The 17782-nt window shown below is 42.9% G+C and overlaps 2 protein-coding genes across 2 annotated transcripts in view; one reads left to right on the top strand and one right to left on the bottom strand.

Annotated features, from left to right (window-relative positions):
• Positions 1-3886: 3886 nt before the first annotated feature.
• On the top strand, positions 3887-10860 carry spred3 (sprouty related EVH1 domain containing 3). The gene is made up of 6 exons (XM_034866569.1): positions 3887-4220; positions 5867-6032; positions 6184-6352; positions 6445-6506; positions 6641-6799; positions 8350-10860. The coding sequence occupies exons 1-6, from the start codon at positions 4210-4212 to the stop codon at positions 9346-9348; spliced, it is 1566 nt and encodes a 521-aa protein (XP_034722460.1). The 5' UTR covers positions 3887-4209; the 3' UTR covers positions 9349-10860.
• A 2846-nt stretch (positions 10861-13706) lies between these two features.
• Positions 13707-17782, bottom strand: part of dhx34 (DEAH (Asp-Glu-Ala-His) box polypeptide 34) — a 16128-nt gene continuing 12052 nt past the window's right edge. Inside the window, exons 12-15 of the mRNA XM_034867676.1 lie at positions 17317-17583; positions 16154-16345; positions 14171-14315; positions 13707-13979 (exon numbers count right to left, since the gene is read on the bottom strand). Coding sequence (XP_034723567.1) covers positions 13837-13979; positions 14171-14315; positions 16154-16345; positions 17317-17583 — 747 coding nt within the window. The 3' untranslated portion in view covers positions 13707-13836. The remainder of the gene's footprint in view (positions 13980-14170; positions 14316-16153; positions 16346-17316; positions 17584-17782) is intronic.

The following is a 17782-nucleotide window of genomic DNA, read 5'->3' as shown; positions in this document are numbered from 1 at the left end:
CATTCGACTACCATTTATGATGTACTTTTTTGTCAATATTAAGTTATTGCAGCACATGTATGGCATGTGAATCCTGAAAACTGAAGCTATATATCTTAAAATAGTTCCAGCATGCGAGCAAACAGACCAAATCACTACTCTATCATTACAGTAGCTGCACAGTGTGGTTCATACGTGTTTACAGGAAGGGAACCATGTGAAATCTCTCATTTCTGCAATGTTCACACACTACAAACGAGTGAGCACAACATTAATTAATTACACACATACTTGTGTGTTTGTGGATGTGTGTCTATATATATAAAGAGAGGGATATAGATATAGATATAGATATAACTTTTCGTTATCCAACGGTACGATTTTCCTTATATTCCCACTTTAATTACAAAAACTTATTTCAATTGTAAAAATAATTGAACCCTATTTAAAATAAAAAATAAACTGAATGAAAAATTAAACCCTTCCCTCTCTCCTCCCAAACCTGTCCCTACAACCTTTTAAATTGAATAATTATTCAACTTTTAGTGTATTTGTGTATTATTCTTTTTGACCCTGTTTAACTTCATCATAACCATTTTTAATTGCTCTTTACTGTTTTATGTAAAGCATTTGGAATTGTCTTGTTGCTGAAAGGTGCTGTGGAAATAAAGTTGCCTAGCCTTCCAACCTCAGCCTGTCAGTCAATCTCCAGGGCCTAGAAACCACTGTTGTGTCAATTGTCTCACAGGAAGTGTAACGTCAACAGCACGGTACACCATTACAGTAATATCATACATATCACAGTGAATGGTGTTTTTGGGAAGTTTTGAAAAACTGCAACCACACTTGAAACCACATGTTGACAGAGAACAGAGCTCCGACACACACACACACACACACACACACACACACACACACACACACACACACACACACACACACACACACACACACACACACACACACGTTTACCAACTTGGCAAAATAGGCATATGCAACTCCCCCCCAAAGGCCCCCCACGTTTACTGCATGCCAGCTTCTTTCATGTCTACTCTGTCACCAAAGGTGGGTCCCACATTTCCACCTTACCTTGGACTTTAGTTATTTGAATTAATATTGTTATGCATGTTGCTAAATTAAGTTTTTTTGTTTAACCAAACTGACTCAAACGAACAGGCAAGTACAAAACCGGGCATTTCGTCTGAAACCTTTGGTTTCTGGGTGGTAATATTTTGAAGCGGCCATGTTCATTGGGCTGTGTGAAATGTTCCTGATGATAAACTGGAGGTGACAGTGACACAAAACACTGTGTAGGAGGTTGTGGTTGGGGTCTAGGAGGATGGAGTAGGGTCCCCCACCCAACATGTTATGTCTTGTCCATGCTCACATACATACAAGGTGGTGTACAAGTAATCTTTACCTGCATTACCTTATTAAATAGAATAGAATGCCTTTATTGTCATTTTATTTTTATAAGTGCAGTACCTGTACAACGAGATTGAAGCAACCCCTTTACAGAGTCAACACGAAATATAAAAATGTAAAGTATAGGTATTGCAGAAACAAAAAGAGAGGGTGGACCTGGTGCACAGTCCTGAGAGCATCTATATTCATATATAAAATATTTTTGTATACACATTATGCAAAAATATAGTTTGGTGTATCAAAAGTCCTGAGTATTAAATATTACACAGTAAAGATTAAGTAGTTATTTATGAATAATAACTAAATATTGCACTGTAATGAAAGGAAATGTGAAGTCAAGACAATGCATGTGTGAGTTCAGAGTGGTTAAGGCTTTTGGGAAGAAACTGTTCTAAGTTAGATGGTATCCATAAATGGTGATAATAAAATCTATAAGCATATGCGGCGACCCATAATGTAATTTATCATTTAGAGCTGCTGGTACAAACCTCACCTGTCAGTTTGTTCATGAGTTCTTCATAATTAAATATTTAGTGTCTGCAGATGTTATGGGTCTCGGATCAATGTCCATGCTGTGTCTCAATGCCCGTTTTATAAAATAGCATCCTTAGGCCATAGCGTTGCTTTGTTATTATTATTTATTGATTCTGAATTACATGTCAATATATACTTTTTACGTTGATTTTGTAATATTATTATGGGCTACCGTGCTATAACTTATGATGATTTTAGGACTTTATATTTGACTGTACAAGTGATGACAGGGCTATCTGTAACTAGCCGTTTGTGGAGCTGTCCTTGGTTCTGAAATTTACTAGGCCTTATGTCCTCTAATTCAGGGGTCTTCAACGTTTTTTAGGCCAAGGACCCCTAACTGAGAGAGACGGAGCAGGACCCCCACCACATATATTGCATAAAATTGAGTTGCATATTAAATAGGGCCTACAATAATGTATAGGGCGGCCTAAAGCCTTTATACCTTTATACCGTCATACCTTTTTAGTGCATACAATACTAAGCTTTTAAAATAAGAATTATTGACATATTAAAATACATCATGTCTTAATGTTAAACATAAATGTGACACAGTATTTCCTTAAGCTTAACTGTATCTGTGGATGACAATCTTAATGGTTACCTTACCTAAGCTAATAAACCTGTCATCAATGATGATTTTAGGGGGGGAAAGTCACTAATAGGCCAATCTAGGAGATATACAAGTATAACTTACCTAAATAACAGGGTTAAACTCAAGCAAATGATTCCTATTTTGTTGAGTTTGTTGCCTTCCCCAGGTTCTAGATTAGAGTGAAGCCATGGTGTTTTTTTTTCGGGTTTTAGCAGCATTTTTCTTTTAATATCTATTGTATCAATTAGTTCAGAGAAAGACTATGTTAGATAAAAAAATATCACGTGGCAACTCGAGTATTAGCGAATGGCTAGCTTTGTCCATGGTGCCCAAGGTTGGCCAAAGTTACTTTAAATCCCTTTTAAGCCACTGTGCACCATGGCATAATGTTTTGTGCTGTGTCCTTGTGGATTCCTGCTACATATATGTTTAATTCCTTAAACGTAGAAATACTTTAACGTTTACTGGCGAGTCAGGGAGCCATGTTTTCAGAACACTATGTCTAAAAATAATACAACATCGGGACAGCAATGCAATATCCGGGTTTGGGTTAGTAGTTTTTTATGAATGAACTAACTACAAAGTAATAGCCTATAAAATAACGTATACTTAGTTAAGTGGGACGCAGAAGCAGGTTTACTAAAGTAGGGGCAGTGATTTCACCTATGAATGAGTGGCGTAAACGTTTAAACGTAAAAATGGAGGGGCGCCCCATGTAGGCTTGCAGAGGCACGAGTTCGAATCCTACTTGCGGCCCTATGCCGCGTGTTATTCCCCATATATCTCCCTCTTTTTTGTCTATCCACTGTCACTTTTAAAGGGAAAAGTCCCCTCAAAAAATAATCTGAAATAAAAAACAAAACTCAAAATTGCAGAACTTGCTGTCCATGGTGCTGAAACCTGTTTCACTGCCTGCACCAACGCTAGGATCCACGTGGGACACTTGTTGATGGACCACTAGCCTATAAATACACAGTTAAGAATTGAATAAGCACAGGGACACAACAATAAGCCAAAGTTAATCTTGTGTCATTTTAAAAAACACAAATGCTAGCCAAGATGCAATGAAGGGCACAGTCATTAGACTTATATTAAATGTTCGCCGGGCATCAACCGGAGGCTTGCCCAGCGTTTCATTTACCACCCACGTCACTGCATATATTACTCCGAGCTCGAATTCAGTCATTTAAAATCACATGGTTACACCGACAAACCCTATAGCCCACCGAGAGACACAACGCTGTCAATGATTAGTGCGGATGTGTTGGCACAGGGCAGGTAGAGGGAGAGTGGGAATAAGCGAGGGAGTGATTTGGAGAGAGAGAGAGAGAGAGAGAGAGAGAAGGAGGGAGGGAGGGAGAGAGAGAGAGGGAGGATGCTGCCAGCGGAAAATGGCTGCTGCAACCTCAAGCCTATCCTGATACACCGAAACGACATCAAGGTGGACAGAGAGCGCGAGAGGAAGAGAGAGAGAGGAAGAGAGAAAGATTAGGAAAATGAGAGCAGATAGAGAGAGAATGTGAGTGAGCCTGTATGTGTTTCCTGAAAGGAGGATAAAGAGAGAGAGAGAGAGAGAGAGAGAGAGAGACAGTGAGAGAGAGCAAGAGAGAGAGAGAGAGAGAGAGAGAGAGGAGACCCTGGGGTGGGCTGCTGCAAGCGGCGGGCAACACCGAGCCATGGAGGGCGAGTAAGTCCTTACATTTTCATTTTTAACATTGCACACATGTATTCAGCCATTCGCCACATCGGGTAGAAAGAACGCCACCGCCATCAATGTTACACCAATCCTGCCTCATGCACTATTATCACAATCGGTCTTCTACAGTTTAGCAGGGTGTCGGGAATATATAGTATATATATTTAAAAAAAAAACACCATTACGTAGTCTTGAATCAACAGCATACACCCCATTCCCGATATATCTATGCCAATATGTGATCAATGTGAAGCCACCTACATGTGGACCTTTGCTTGTACACGACTGGCACACAACCTACACGCGCACACATTACAGGAATCATGATGTAAACATTTTTAAACAAGCAACACCAAGCTATGCAACAATTCGGATTGAAATGCGTTGTTAGCGATTGGTAAAAACCGTCACGAAATCAGTCAATGTGTAAAATGTATGGAGGAGGGGGGTGGGGGGGGGGGAAGGCGAAATATGGCGAGTTTGGGACCAGCATCGCGTCATTCAATATATGGTTACAGTAAAACGAGGGAGGGATGGAGGCGTTGTGATTTTTATCAACGTGTCTCGGGGTTTCATTATGATTTTTTAAAGCCAAACTTTATGAATGAAATGGGATTTTTTTTTCTTCCTCTCGCTCTCCCTCATCCTCACCCCTCCTCTCCTCCTTCCCTTTTTTCTAATCGGCCCCCTCCCCCCATCTCTCGTTTCCTCTCCGTCCTCTCACCCACTCGTTTCTTTTTTTTTCCTTCCCCCTTTTTTTTTTTTTTTCCACACGCGATTGGATTGTATTGTATTTAGGCCTTGTGCCTTTTCCGGTGAAATATCTAACGCACAGCGCGATGTCGGAGCCAGTCTCGCGCTACCCCATTCATAAAAAAAAAAATAGAACATAATATCGGGGTTCTTTAATGAGTGCGTGCAGCAGGGGCGGAATTGCAACGCTTAAAATTAAGCGTGACTTGAGAATAACAAAAAGACTGTGCAGGCATTACATGCACATGTCCAACTGCGGTGCTGAATTATTCAGCCGACTGGAGAGGGAAGAGCAAGAATGCCGGGCCCTCTGATGGCGAATGGGTGCGTTCATTGATACATCTATCTGGGAAACACTCATTCTTCCTCTCTCCCTCCTCCCATTTGGCCATTTCTCTCCTCCTCAACGCTGGCTGTCTTTCTTCTATCCATTTGCTCCATACTTTCTTCTCTATAGCCTACACTCAGTCAATCCCAGTTATGATTCTCATGCTCCTAAACAGCAGTCATGCTGAAATATTTCATGATTGCTCATATTTGTTTAGCCTCACATGCCAATAACAGTCAGATTAACCTGAGTAAAATTGTGTGATACTTTTGAGTTGTCATGTTGCAATGCATAGGCCGAGCTTTTAATTGTGTCTTCTTTAGATGTCATCATGCCATGTTGGTTCAACAGAGCTGAAAACAGTAGTTGCCTTAGCACCATAATAGTACTGCATTTTTGTCTTATGGAAGTTGATCTTCTGTCTTTTACCCCCCCCCCAACCAAATATGCATGTCAGTGTCTGCGGGTATTTGTGTGTGTGTTTGTCTGTCAGTGTATATCATCCCGTTGTTTAACCAGCCTGGGCCTGTGCTTACTCTCTTGGCTTCACTGACAGTGTGCGTGTTCGCGCAGTGGTGATGACGCGTGATGACTCCAGCGGCGGTTGGGTGCCCCTCGGAGGTGGCGGCCTCAGTCATGTGGTCATATGTAAAGGGCGGAGTCATGACGGCAGGGGGCGGAGAGAACACATCATACGCGGAGAACGGCTGCGAGATCGAGCAGTGAGTGTGTGCGTGTGTGTTCTGGCTGACTTTGGTGTCACGTTGGTCCTCAACACCACCCTAAAGACTGTAGCAGAGTGCATGATTTGAGCAAAGGAAACACTCTTGGTTGGACTTCTTATGTTGCTTTTATTGCCATTTGTGTCTTCAGCCAGTGTTGGAGTGTGCAGTGCAAAGGGGGTTAGTGTACAACAAGGTGAACCCCATCTTTCATCACTGGAGGGTAGAAGATCGAAAGTTTGGCCTCACGTTCCAGAGTCCTGCCGATGCCATCTCCTTTGAGAAAGGGCTGCAGACTGTCCTAGACAAGCTCGACAGAGGTAGAGACGCACCATCAAAACTTTCATCCGTTGTGTTTGAATTCTAGCAGAGATCCATCAGAACCTAAACCCTCTCGATTCATGTTCTCAAGGCTCTGACTCGCCCTCGTCCTCCACACCAGATGAAGCCGACACCGAGGACGATGGACAAGCTGTGAGTATCTGAGCAGTTTGTCGGTTGAGCACCTCTGTATTTTACTCTGAGAAGACGTCGTTGACGTCGCCACTGGGCCCCAAATGCAGTTGTTGGTGCTTTTGATTTGTGGGATGACATGTAGCGTGTGCCAGTCTCATACAGGAAGTGAGTCGTCATCCAACAGCAGAAAGGAGATGCTTCCCAAACCCATCACCATAGTAACGAGCGAGTCGTCCTCTACCTGCTTCGGGCGGCCGGAGGAGTTTAGTTTCGGATCCAGCCATGCTCTCACCACTCAGACACCTGCTCAGGTAAGTCCATCATGCTACTTCAGAGTGCTAACACGATGCTTCAAGGAACACACACGTTGCATTTTTTAGCAATTTTTAATGCATGTGTTCTGGTCACACTTGTGACTGTGCTCTAAGGAATGGTTCTCAATGGGGGGGTATGGGGACTTCCTTGAGTCCTTCAGGGTTCCCAGCAAAATGAGGGGTATTTGTTTTGTGATAAACACTTTTTTTGTGTTTATTTAACATGCAAAACATACTATTCGGACATAAACATATCCCCTCCCCCTTCGTCATTAGTACTCACCCAGACAAAAATCAAGAAAACAAGACACAGTAACTACAATATTCAAGACCATACTTAGAAATAGTAACAAAATAGACAATAAATCCTAAACCAAATAAATATGTAAAAGCCATAAGCCCATGATACATGTTTCTCCCCAGCAGAAAGCTTCTTAGAAGCCTTCCAGATAAGCTCAGATACTTCCCCCATTTTCTAGTATTTAAAACATTTATATGACATCTTTCTCACAAGCCCACTCTTAATTTGACAGCACCCCTTCATTCTTCCATTCTCTTAAAAAAATCGGTCTGGCTGTCATTAAACGAGTCTGGACCCAGCTTCTTATCTGCTTATCCATCCCTCTTTGGATTGGGCCATCTCTCAGAACAAATAATCTCGGGCTGAATGCAATCTGGGTCCCTGCAATCCAACATAATTTAATAATTTATAATTTTTATAAACTGAATGGAATCTGGGTCCCTGTAATCCAACATAGGTTGTCTTGGATTCCAGTCCATATCACAGGACTATAGGACATGAAGTAACTGGCCGTCCAATTAGTAATTTTTTTTATTGTATTATCACACATTAGAGCAATAAAAAAACATGGCTGGTAATTTTGTCTCCATCCTTAAAGGTCCCATATGGTAATAAGTGAGATTCCCTTCTATTTTGCTTACAAAGCATGTCGAGGTGCAATATAAATACTGTGGTCAAAACGCTCAATCCACACAAAAATGCACACAGCCTATATTTAGAAACTGTGCCTCTAAATGAGCCGTCAATGACCTCTGTACTATACTATATATAGGTAGAAAGTGCAACTACAGTGCCGTTACAGTCATTACCTGAATGCAATGGTGGCGCAAAGACCCAGAGACCCCAGATGCAGGAGTTTGGATACGCTGACCAATCAGAGCAGATTGGGCTTTTTCAAGAGGGGGTCTTAAAGAGACAGGTGCTAAAACGTTTCAGACAGAGGTAATATACAGGTATATTCAGACAGACAGTATAAAAAAGAAAAGACTGTTTTTTTCATGAACAAGAAAGCTTGTAATTGTTGGAGTATAAACCCAAAATACTTGAACCTGAAAAGTAGCATGGTATAAGACCTTTAAGTCCACACATTTATTTATTCAACTTGAAGTGAAATTAGAATAAAAATCAAATCAAAATTGGATTGTTTGTGCTCCTGTTTCAGCGATCCGAGCTGAAACCTTGTGTAAGTGCTGCCAGAGCACACTCTGTTCCAGCCTCACTCTGTAATTCTATCCCCTCTCCACAGATCCACACCAGGCCGGGACAGCACCAGCTCTCACAAATGACGGCTGTGTTGAATCCGCCGGCGCCCCCGCTTCCACCTCCTGCTCCACCTACTCCTCCCGTGGGTCCTCCGGCCTCATCTCCTCTGTCCCCCACCATTTCGCTCCTGGAAGAGGGAGACCTGCACAGCGTGGACCCTTGCAAAGACCTGTGGGGTTCTCGAGGTTACGAGGATTACCGACGGGCGGGGGCCACTAGGACTATGGTCGGGGGGCTGACCGGGGGTGTGGTTGTCGGTGGCGGAGGGAGTCTGCAGGACAAGTCCGAGCTGTGTGTGGTTCGCTTTGAGAAGGAGCTGGCAGGAGTGGGCACGGCCGGCTGCGAAGTGACAGTGAGCCTGGACAGTAAGGCCTCGCAGGGTCTGTCCACGTCGTCGCCCACCTGTGTGTCCACGCCCAACGCCGTATCGGGCGTGTCCTCGCCTGCTGGCTCCCCCCAGGAGACGTGCAAAGGCTCGCCCTCCCCCTGCTGCATCCACACCTCGTTGGCCACGCCCCGGCCGCGGACTCGTAAGAGAGGAGGAGGAGGGGCCAGCAGTGGCAGCGACCCAGGGGCGATCTCCCCCGACGACGACAGCCCGTGTCCCCAGGCCTCGTCGTCGTGCTCGTCCCGCTGCGTGTACTGCCGCTCCGTGTTCAGCGCTTCGGAGAACGGGCGGGGCCGCTGCAGAGACGCCCCGGACCCGGCCCTGCACTGCCTGCGCCAGTGGACCTGCGTGTGGTGCGCGGAGAGTCTGCTCTACCACTGCATGTCAGACTCTGAGGGAGAGTTCTGGGAGCCGTGCTCGTGTGAGGACTCGCTGGGGGGGCACCCACACCCCCTTTGCTGTGCCCGCTGGTTGGCCCTCCTGGCCCTGTCCCTCTTTGTGCCCTGCATGTGCTGCTACGTGCCTTTGCGCGCCTGCCTGCGGTGTGGGGAGAGGTGTGGCTGCTGTGGGGGAAAGCACAAGGCGGTCCGATGAGGCCAGGCTAAGGGGGTGGGAGGGGTTTTCCGTGGACCAAGGAGGTTTGGGGCGTGGAGAGAAGGGAGCACCTGTGGAGGTGGAGCTTAGCAGGTGGAACAGTGCTCTCAAGGGACCCAGACCTCTGAACTGGCCCTCCGAAGCCCCACAGCCTTCCACTGCATTCCACTCTCTCTCTTTTCAACCCAAGGCCTTCCTCACTGCTCCTCGCTGGGGGGGGGGGGGTGCGCTGACTCAGACCAGGCTCTGTGGGAGTCATCTGGAGCCCTGACCCATGGGGGTTGGCTGATCAAGGATGGGCGGTCAGAGACTTTATCACAGGAAGAGAGTGGCCGAGGCAACGATGATGTGTACACTGTTTCAAATGTCCATTTTTTGTTTGTTTTTTTAATTTAGAAAGAAAAACACAAACTAAAGATGTTTATATATATATATGATTGTTATAATTTAAATTGGTATATTTTATTAAATGTAAACACATTGACAGAATCCCCCAATGGCACACACTATCACAAATTCACAAACATGAGATCTTGGGGAAAAGTATTTTGTTTCATGTGGGCCTGTTTGTCAGTCAGATGAACAGATGTCACCCTTTACCTCTAATTTTACCTCAGATGTTACGCAACCCTGGTTAGGGAATGAACGGGGGAGGGAAGAGAGGTATGGAGAGAGGGTCCAGAGGGAGTGCAGTCTTCAATGAGGATAGTATGAGCATCCGAGACCACTAGTTTCGCCTTTCGGTTAAAGCAGTCAACCACAGTGGAAAAGAAAGGTTATCAAATGCAAAGGGACAATTAATGTTAAGGGAAGTTGCAATGACAACCACAAAGACTTAAAAGTCATAATGTGATCCATTGTGGTCCTTTGTAACCAAACACAAGCTTATTTTTGTTTTCTTAAAAAAAAAAAAAAGAAAAAAAAAAAAGGCAATCCAGAATGTGTGTTCAACACAAAACGCCTTCACTTTACACACATCTTTCCATGCATTTTTAACATGAATCTAAGAAAAACATCCCATCCCACCACTGTACTTGTTAAATCAGTCTAGGTGCTTACAGCCGAGGCCTCTGAGTGAGCCTATCCTACCTAACGTACACGACAACGTACACTCCCGAACCCCAAAGAAAAACAGAGATGGACCCCCGTGCCGACCAATCTGTAAGATGTGTCTAGGTCTTTGGATGAGATGCCACCAAAAAAAGAAAAAAAAGAAAAAAGAAATACTAAATCAAGTGCAATGAACTATGTATTGAAAGAGTATTTTTGTACCGGTTGCTAAATCGAAAATGAAATACTGTAGTGCGTTACTGTGTTGCGATATCAAACGGAAGTGATAAACGGGAGCTTGTCGTTGAGGAGCAGCACGCGGCTCACAGGTGTGCGCCTGACTGTTGACCCTGTGATAAGAAAAGAGACACACTCGCTCGAAAAAGACGAACGGCCGTGGGCGGGTCTTTGTTTGGGCACAGTGGCAAATGTGTTTGCTGAATGTTGCTTTAAGTATGAAGTTGACATTTTTTTTCTTTTGTTATTGCTATTTCAAATCCTGTCCTAACCCAATTCAAACTTTCCCTGCCGATGTGCAGCAGAGTCACACACAATCCTTCAAGTTCTTGTTCCAAAATGTGAAGCAAAATGATGCGTGAGGAAGGTTTTTGTAAGTTCATAGCTGAGCATAAAGATTAATAACCCCCCCCCCCACGCCGGGACATTTCTTAAAATGCTTCTGGTGATGTACGTTGCATTTCCGTGTCTATTTTGCTGGTTGCTGAGACTTTCAGTGGATAACTGGCCAAGGGCCCATTAACAGATTTTGTTACCATGCTGTAATGGCTGGCAACCATCTTAATATGTCAACATAAACATAAAGGTGTGTGTGTGTGTACATTCCCTAGATTCATAGAACAAGGGCCTGTTGTTCAGCCTCCTATATATTAGATATTAGATGCCAGTTACTCCACAGAAACCTTCCTCTTGAGCAAAATGCAATGCAGCAACAAGATTCCTGAGATCACAATTTGTGGTTGACCAAAAAAAAAAACAAGGCTTTAGTATCCCTGTAGCTGTTGTTGGTCTCTTCACCGACGTGAGGAACCATTTACTGGCCCGGGTTGATGAAAAGTTGAAAAGAAGTAGATCTTGGTTAAGCAGTTGGAGTAAGAAGAAAACACAATCTCAAAATAAGTCCTGAAATGCATTCAGCATCACCGAATGATAAGATCCCAACAGTATAAGATAATATGTGTGTGTGTGTGTGTGTGTGTGTGTGTGGGGGGGTCTTGGTCTTTTAAATCCTTTAAAACTAAAGATGGGAACACTGAATTATGGCAGAATTAACCTTTCAGAAGCTTTACCAGATTATTTAAATTTTAGGTTTAGCCAAGAACTTTTATCCAAAGTGACTTCTTAAAGTGAGTGGACAGAGACGATGAGACTGGGGACGGAGTGATAAACACGACCCCTGACGTCTCCGTTATGGGACGGTCTTCCTCACTACGACAGGCCAGCCTGCCGACAATGTTGGCCAACTTAAAAAAAAAGAAGTAAAAAAACAATATGGCAGGAAACACAGTCAGTCGGTCACTAGACCGCTATCCTCCGAGCCTAAAAAAAACCTTCGTCTTGTCTCCCCCCCCATCCGACACACAAACCCCACAAATCTGCAACGCATAGACCTGCACACAGACACACGCGTTCCCTCGACGGTGCAGACAAACCGAACCAGTAAAGCCAATGCACACGATTTGCTACTTCAGGCTCAGAAATGGTGTTAAGAGTACAGTACTGACAGTCATGCGGTCACTATTGCAGGTCCCATTCTTACATCTTAATAAATGTGCCTTTTGATTTCATTAATCAATACCTTATGATTTTAAGTAACTCTGTGTTAAGTACTATTTCCTTTTTTGGGGTTATTTTATTTTTTTTGCCAATGTGCATATTTTCAAATGTACGTATTTATTAGTTCCAAAGTAATTACTGAGATATTACCTGTTTATTTATTTATCGAGATATTTATTCTGATTCTTTATTTTTTGGAGACAGGTTTTTATCTTCCGTGCTGTCTTACTTCTGACTTTGTGCCAATGTGCTGCTTTGAGGTGTTACATATCGTTGGGTTTGTATCATTATTAAACCCTCCCTCTATATTTTAAATCAGTGTCTTACTTCTCTCTCACGTGTCATCACCTCGCTGTTCCTCTTCCTAAACACTCGCTCATAGTTGTATTCTACAACACGATCCAATAAGAAAGTGTTACTCAAACTTAAATAAAAAACCATCTAACTGCCAAAATATCCCCTAAACAATAGGCCTCCTAGATCAACAGCATGTTGCAAAGTTAAGCCAAATTATATGAGTTTTACAGAAAAGCCATCTAAATGAAGATTTGTGCAGCTTATGCTGCCATATCACTTAAACTATGATTGTCTTAAAGCTATAGCACTTAACCCTTTGATATTAATAAACATCCGTTACATTCAAGAGATAAAACAAAAATACATAGGCTATTAATTTAATGAGTAAATAAGGTCGTATCTCCAAACTTACCTCAAATATAACTTGTCTCCTGCTAGTTGTAGTATAGCACTTACTTTTATTATCTCTGTTCAGTGTTGTAGTTTGTAGACGGTCCCGAAGCACTCCTTGCGGTATCAACACAGGAACTTTCATGCATTTCTTTCACATCTACAGCAGTCAGATTCCCTGTGTTTGCTGAGAAGGAATCACTTCACATGGTTATGCACTTTTAATGACATTTTGAACATGTCTAGAGGCTAAAAACAGGTTTAAAACTTGCCCTGTTTAACCTGTTGGGGGCTAACGCTAGCACGAAAATAACACGGTGTAGGCAGCACCGATTGGTTTAGTTTTTCCCTTTACCGACAGCACTCCACATTTACTAACAACAGACCTACATGTTGAAATTGACCGGAATTCTCCTTTAAGCCATCTTGTCACAGGACAGAAACTGTAAACTTTAGAGGCAGTGTGTCAAAATGGTCGGCTTCATCGCAAAATTCCGTCAAAACAGAAAAAAAACAGTTAATTCAAATAATAATGTTTGAATTTACACATACATACACATCTATGCTCTTCACTATTATGCTTCGGAGTTGGCTGCAGACAGGTTCAGAAACACTGTTTGGATTTTAAATCAAAAACATGATCTTTTACCATGTTTATTAATATTATTATAATTATTATTATCTACTTACTTGCGAATCACTTTTTGAGGAATACTAACTTCTTAGCCTTTGAATATGTTGAAATTGTGGAACTATTATTTAAAGAAAGTAGATTTTACATACTCCTATTGGAACAGAACAATGCAGCAAATACATCCAGTGACCAATAGAGGGAAGCAATAGCACTTTAATAAAGTTACTCAAGTACAACAGGTAAGAAGAGCGGTGAAACCAAACAAAACATTAACTTTGTTGTATAAACTCAAGTCTGTCCTCAACAGGATGGACGGTTGTCCTCTACTTAACAGAATACATGTGCTGTCTTTTATGTTTGAGGATCTCAGTGGAGGTGAGCGCCAGGTCTTCATCGCAGACGTCGCAGTGATAAACTCTGGTAAGACTGGACACCGAGGATGAGCTCGCCTTCCCACCTTCTGGCTCTGAAAAGCACGACACACACGCCACAATCAGTCTCAGGTTATTCATCTCTTAATACGTGTTGAGACAGCCGCTGAATGAGACAGCCGCTGAATGAGACACCCGCTGAATGAGACAGCTGTTGCTTGTGTTTAAGTAATCAAACCCGAACAGATAGCTCAAAACTAAATATCATCGGAAGGAGATTTCTGACCTTCTTCCGGCTGCTGCTGTTCCCCTGCCGGCCTGCAGGAGGCCTCGTGCTGCATGCGTTCCAGTGGAGTCAGAGGCATGTACAGGTCACAGTTAGGACAGGTCCAGAAAGTGCGTAAACACTCACTGTAGAGATCCTTCGAGTCCTGCAAACACAAAGATCCATGACACTTAATACTCATAGGTGTGGCCAAAACATTTGACTGGTACTGTAAATCAGCTGTGGAGATCAGTTTATATTTCAGTCATAAGTTAGACGCATTTAACAAGGAAGGCTGAATTATTTGATTCCAAAATTTTATATATATATATATATATTTATTTGAGGAAGAGAGATTTAGCTGGCAACTTTTTCATTCTTATTTTGATAAGGTTGTTGCCAGACCTTCATCCACAACGCTGTGTAGGAGGGTCTGGTTAGTCCAAACCAGCATTCTGGGATGGGAGAAAAACGGGCCCTGGTTTATTGGCCTTTCTTTAAACCAATCACAATTGCCTTGCATGGCACCAAACGCCAGATGGAGCAACGGTGCCTCTGCAAAATAGTCCCGGGAAGGAACTTGTTTGGTTGGAACAGGTGTACGTTCAAAGGTCGTGCCAGAGAAAACTCTGATTGGACAGATAGTCTAGCTAGCTGTCTGGATTTACCCTGCAGAGATCTGAGGAGCAGGTAACCGTAGTCCTCAGAAATCCACCTGAGGTTAGAACGCCAACACAAAGAAAGAAGAAGGTAATGGACATCTAACTAACCCGTTAATGAAACATCGCCAATATAGACTAATTTGGTTGTAACCTGGACTCTTTAGTCCAGGACTTTTATTGGCACCAGAGACCCTGTTTTACAGCTGTTTTTAAGGCAGCTTTGTTGGAGCGTTTGAGTTTAGTTTTTGATGTAAAGTAAAGCTCTGAGCACTTACCTAAGATACATCTAAGCTCCCCCTTTTATACACCTTTACACTCAGAAAGAAACAGCAATTTGATAGGGACTGTGATGAGGTGGGAAGGGACAATACAGTGTGAAAAGTTCACAAATGCTCTGGATGTCATCTGTGGGGCCTGGACCTCGTGGAGACAAATAACTACCAGCAGCGGGGACACAACCATAGTGTCCAAGATAGAGTCAACAACAAGCACAAAATACATGTTGTCATTTGCATCACCTTGAAAGACGTGCGGTTTCAACTTAGGGGACGCAAATAACATAATGGTTATTTTTTCTGTATGAACTGGTAGAGTTTACCTGAAGTGACATCACACTGTGGGCATTTTAGGCTTTTATTTTTATAGGACAGCTGAAGACATGAAAGGGGAGAGAGAGGGGGGAATGACATGCAGCAAAAGGCAGCAGTCGAACCCACAGTCGCTGCATCGAGGAGTAAACCTCTACATATGGGCGCCCGCTCTACCAAGTGAGCTACCCAGGCCACGAATTCTTAAGCAGTTGAAACATTTATTTTCCATCTCTGATTGGGTCTGAAATTCAACTAACATGCTAAAACAGCATGCGAGATATGTTGAAATGGATAAATAGTATGTGGATTGTGTAGATTTGTTTTCAGTTATTTTGAAAGTGCAAATGATGAAAAGGAAATCTAACTTTTTGTTACATATTATACGAATGTCTAATCTTTCATCTGATGCCTTTTGAAGGTTTTTCCATCTTTTCTTGGCTTCTTTATGCCCATTAATACAAATTTTTACCTGGGGTGCCCGAACCTTCGAGCCCAAACTTTTGACAACGTTCATAACAGACAAGCGTACAGAGACCAAGGAGCTCTGGAACGTCAACAACGCTCTTATTTACATATTTAAAATCTGTGATTATGTCACCTGTTGGTCTAGTAATTTACCCTTTTCAGAACTGTAGTGAGTAGGGGATACCATGGTTACGCATCTCCAACCGGCAAGGAGTTGGTCGGACACAACCTCTGTGTAACTTTAAGCGAATTTTGGCCTAGGTTGCTATGGTTTCAGACAAACTCACAGTCAGACAGTTGTAGTTGAAGAAGCTGGCGACACGCAGGCCTCCTTTAATGGGGTCCGGCTTGGCCTCGACTCCTGGAAACAGCGGGTTAACATCCGGAGCGTTGGCGTGAGACAGCTCCGACTGGGACTGGGGGCCGATGTACAGGTTCTGGGTCTGGAACGCTGTGAGTCGCCGCAGGCTGTAACTCACCTGGGAGGGAAGGGAAGAAGAAGTACACAAAAGATATATTAAAGGACATAGAAAAAATGCGACTGAGTCACTGAGAATGTCTGGAAAGTAGAAAGGAACAACAACACAGACATTAACAGAATTATTGTAAGTATCAAGACTACGTGTGTGAGCTACTTTTTGGGGTGTGTTATACTGCATGGGTACCTCACTGCAGGGCAAATTGACCTGTTTTCCTATATCATGATTCATAATAACATGATTGATTCCACACAACTTCTCTGGCAAGTACAAATCTCTGCTTTCATTAATTTTGGGGTGTCTTATTTAATTGTATAGCATTTAAAGAAAGGAATTGAAGTGGTTTTGCAATAGTATTGAGTAAAAGTTGACATATACGTTGATAATATTCCATATTATCCACCAACATACAGTACATTCCTTTAATTTTGGTCCAAATAATTCCTAATTTCTGCTTTCTAACTCAAACATTAGGTATAATTTCCTATAAATGAGGTTTATTGACCATAACTTCCAAAAATACCTGTAAAACTAAAGTAATAAGTTAGTAAAATGTAAGAAAAACTTAAAAACATTGGTTCAACAAAAGTGTTGATTTTCACGGGATTTCACGGGGTTTTGATGGGAAGACAACACACGGGTTAAATAATTTCTGCTCCCAACGATCACATAAACGGAATAATCGGCGGAGAAAAAACAATTATTTTACACAATACGGTTTGCAAGTGAACTCTTATTTTGTTTTCTTATTTTGTGTTCGGAATGCAATTTTTTTTTTTTTCAAAACGGTAAAAAACATAAAGGGAAATTTCACAGTTCAAGGTGTTTTCACTGTTGATCTGTTTAACAGTTTCACTTTTTTTTTTCTTTGAGTTCACTAATTGCGACATCTTTCCAAAAGCCAATAAAACTAATTTCAACATTGATAGCAAATAACAGATTTTTTTTCCCCCATAATGGCGCAGCCCTACCTCAGTGTAAAGCAGGAAGCGGACCAGTCCTTCGCTCAGCTTCTCTAGGACTTTGCGGGACACCCCCTGGACTGCTGCTCCCCCCATCGTGCTCTGTCCCAGCTGGGCCAACAGGAGGCGCTCCCACTCGGCCCTGAGGGTGAGAGCGGTGGACAGCACCTTCAGGGCGTCCTCCGCCTCCCGCAGCTCCAGCTCCAGCCAGCCGTCCACCACCAGACGCGTGCAGTCAGCGTTACTGTCCACAGAGTTGGCCACCAGCAGCAGAGCCTGGGGAGCACATGGACACTGGAGTACTAGAAGATGGGGATAGTACCAGAGCTTTCTGGAGGGCTCTTAGGAAGCTTTATGCTGGGTAGAGACATGTACAGTGGGTACGGAAAGTATTCAGACCCTTTAAATTTTTCACTCTTTGTTTCATTGCAGCCTTTTTCCAAAAATCAAAAAAGTTCATTTTATTTCTCAGTAA

Source organism: Etheostoma cragini, chromosome 3 (assembly GCF_013103735.1).
Source record: "Etheostoma cragini isolate CJK2018 chromosome 3, CSU_Ecrag_1.0, whole genome shotgun sequence".
NCBI classification, from domain to species: Eukaryota; Metazoa; Chordata; class Actinopteri; order Perciformes; family Percidae; genus Etheostoma; species Etheostoma cragini.
This window is presented reverse-complemented; position numbering and strand designations above follow the sequence as displayed.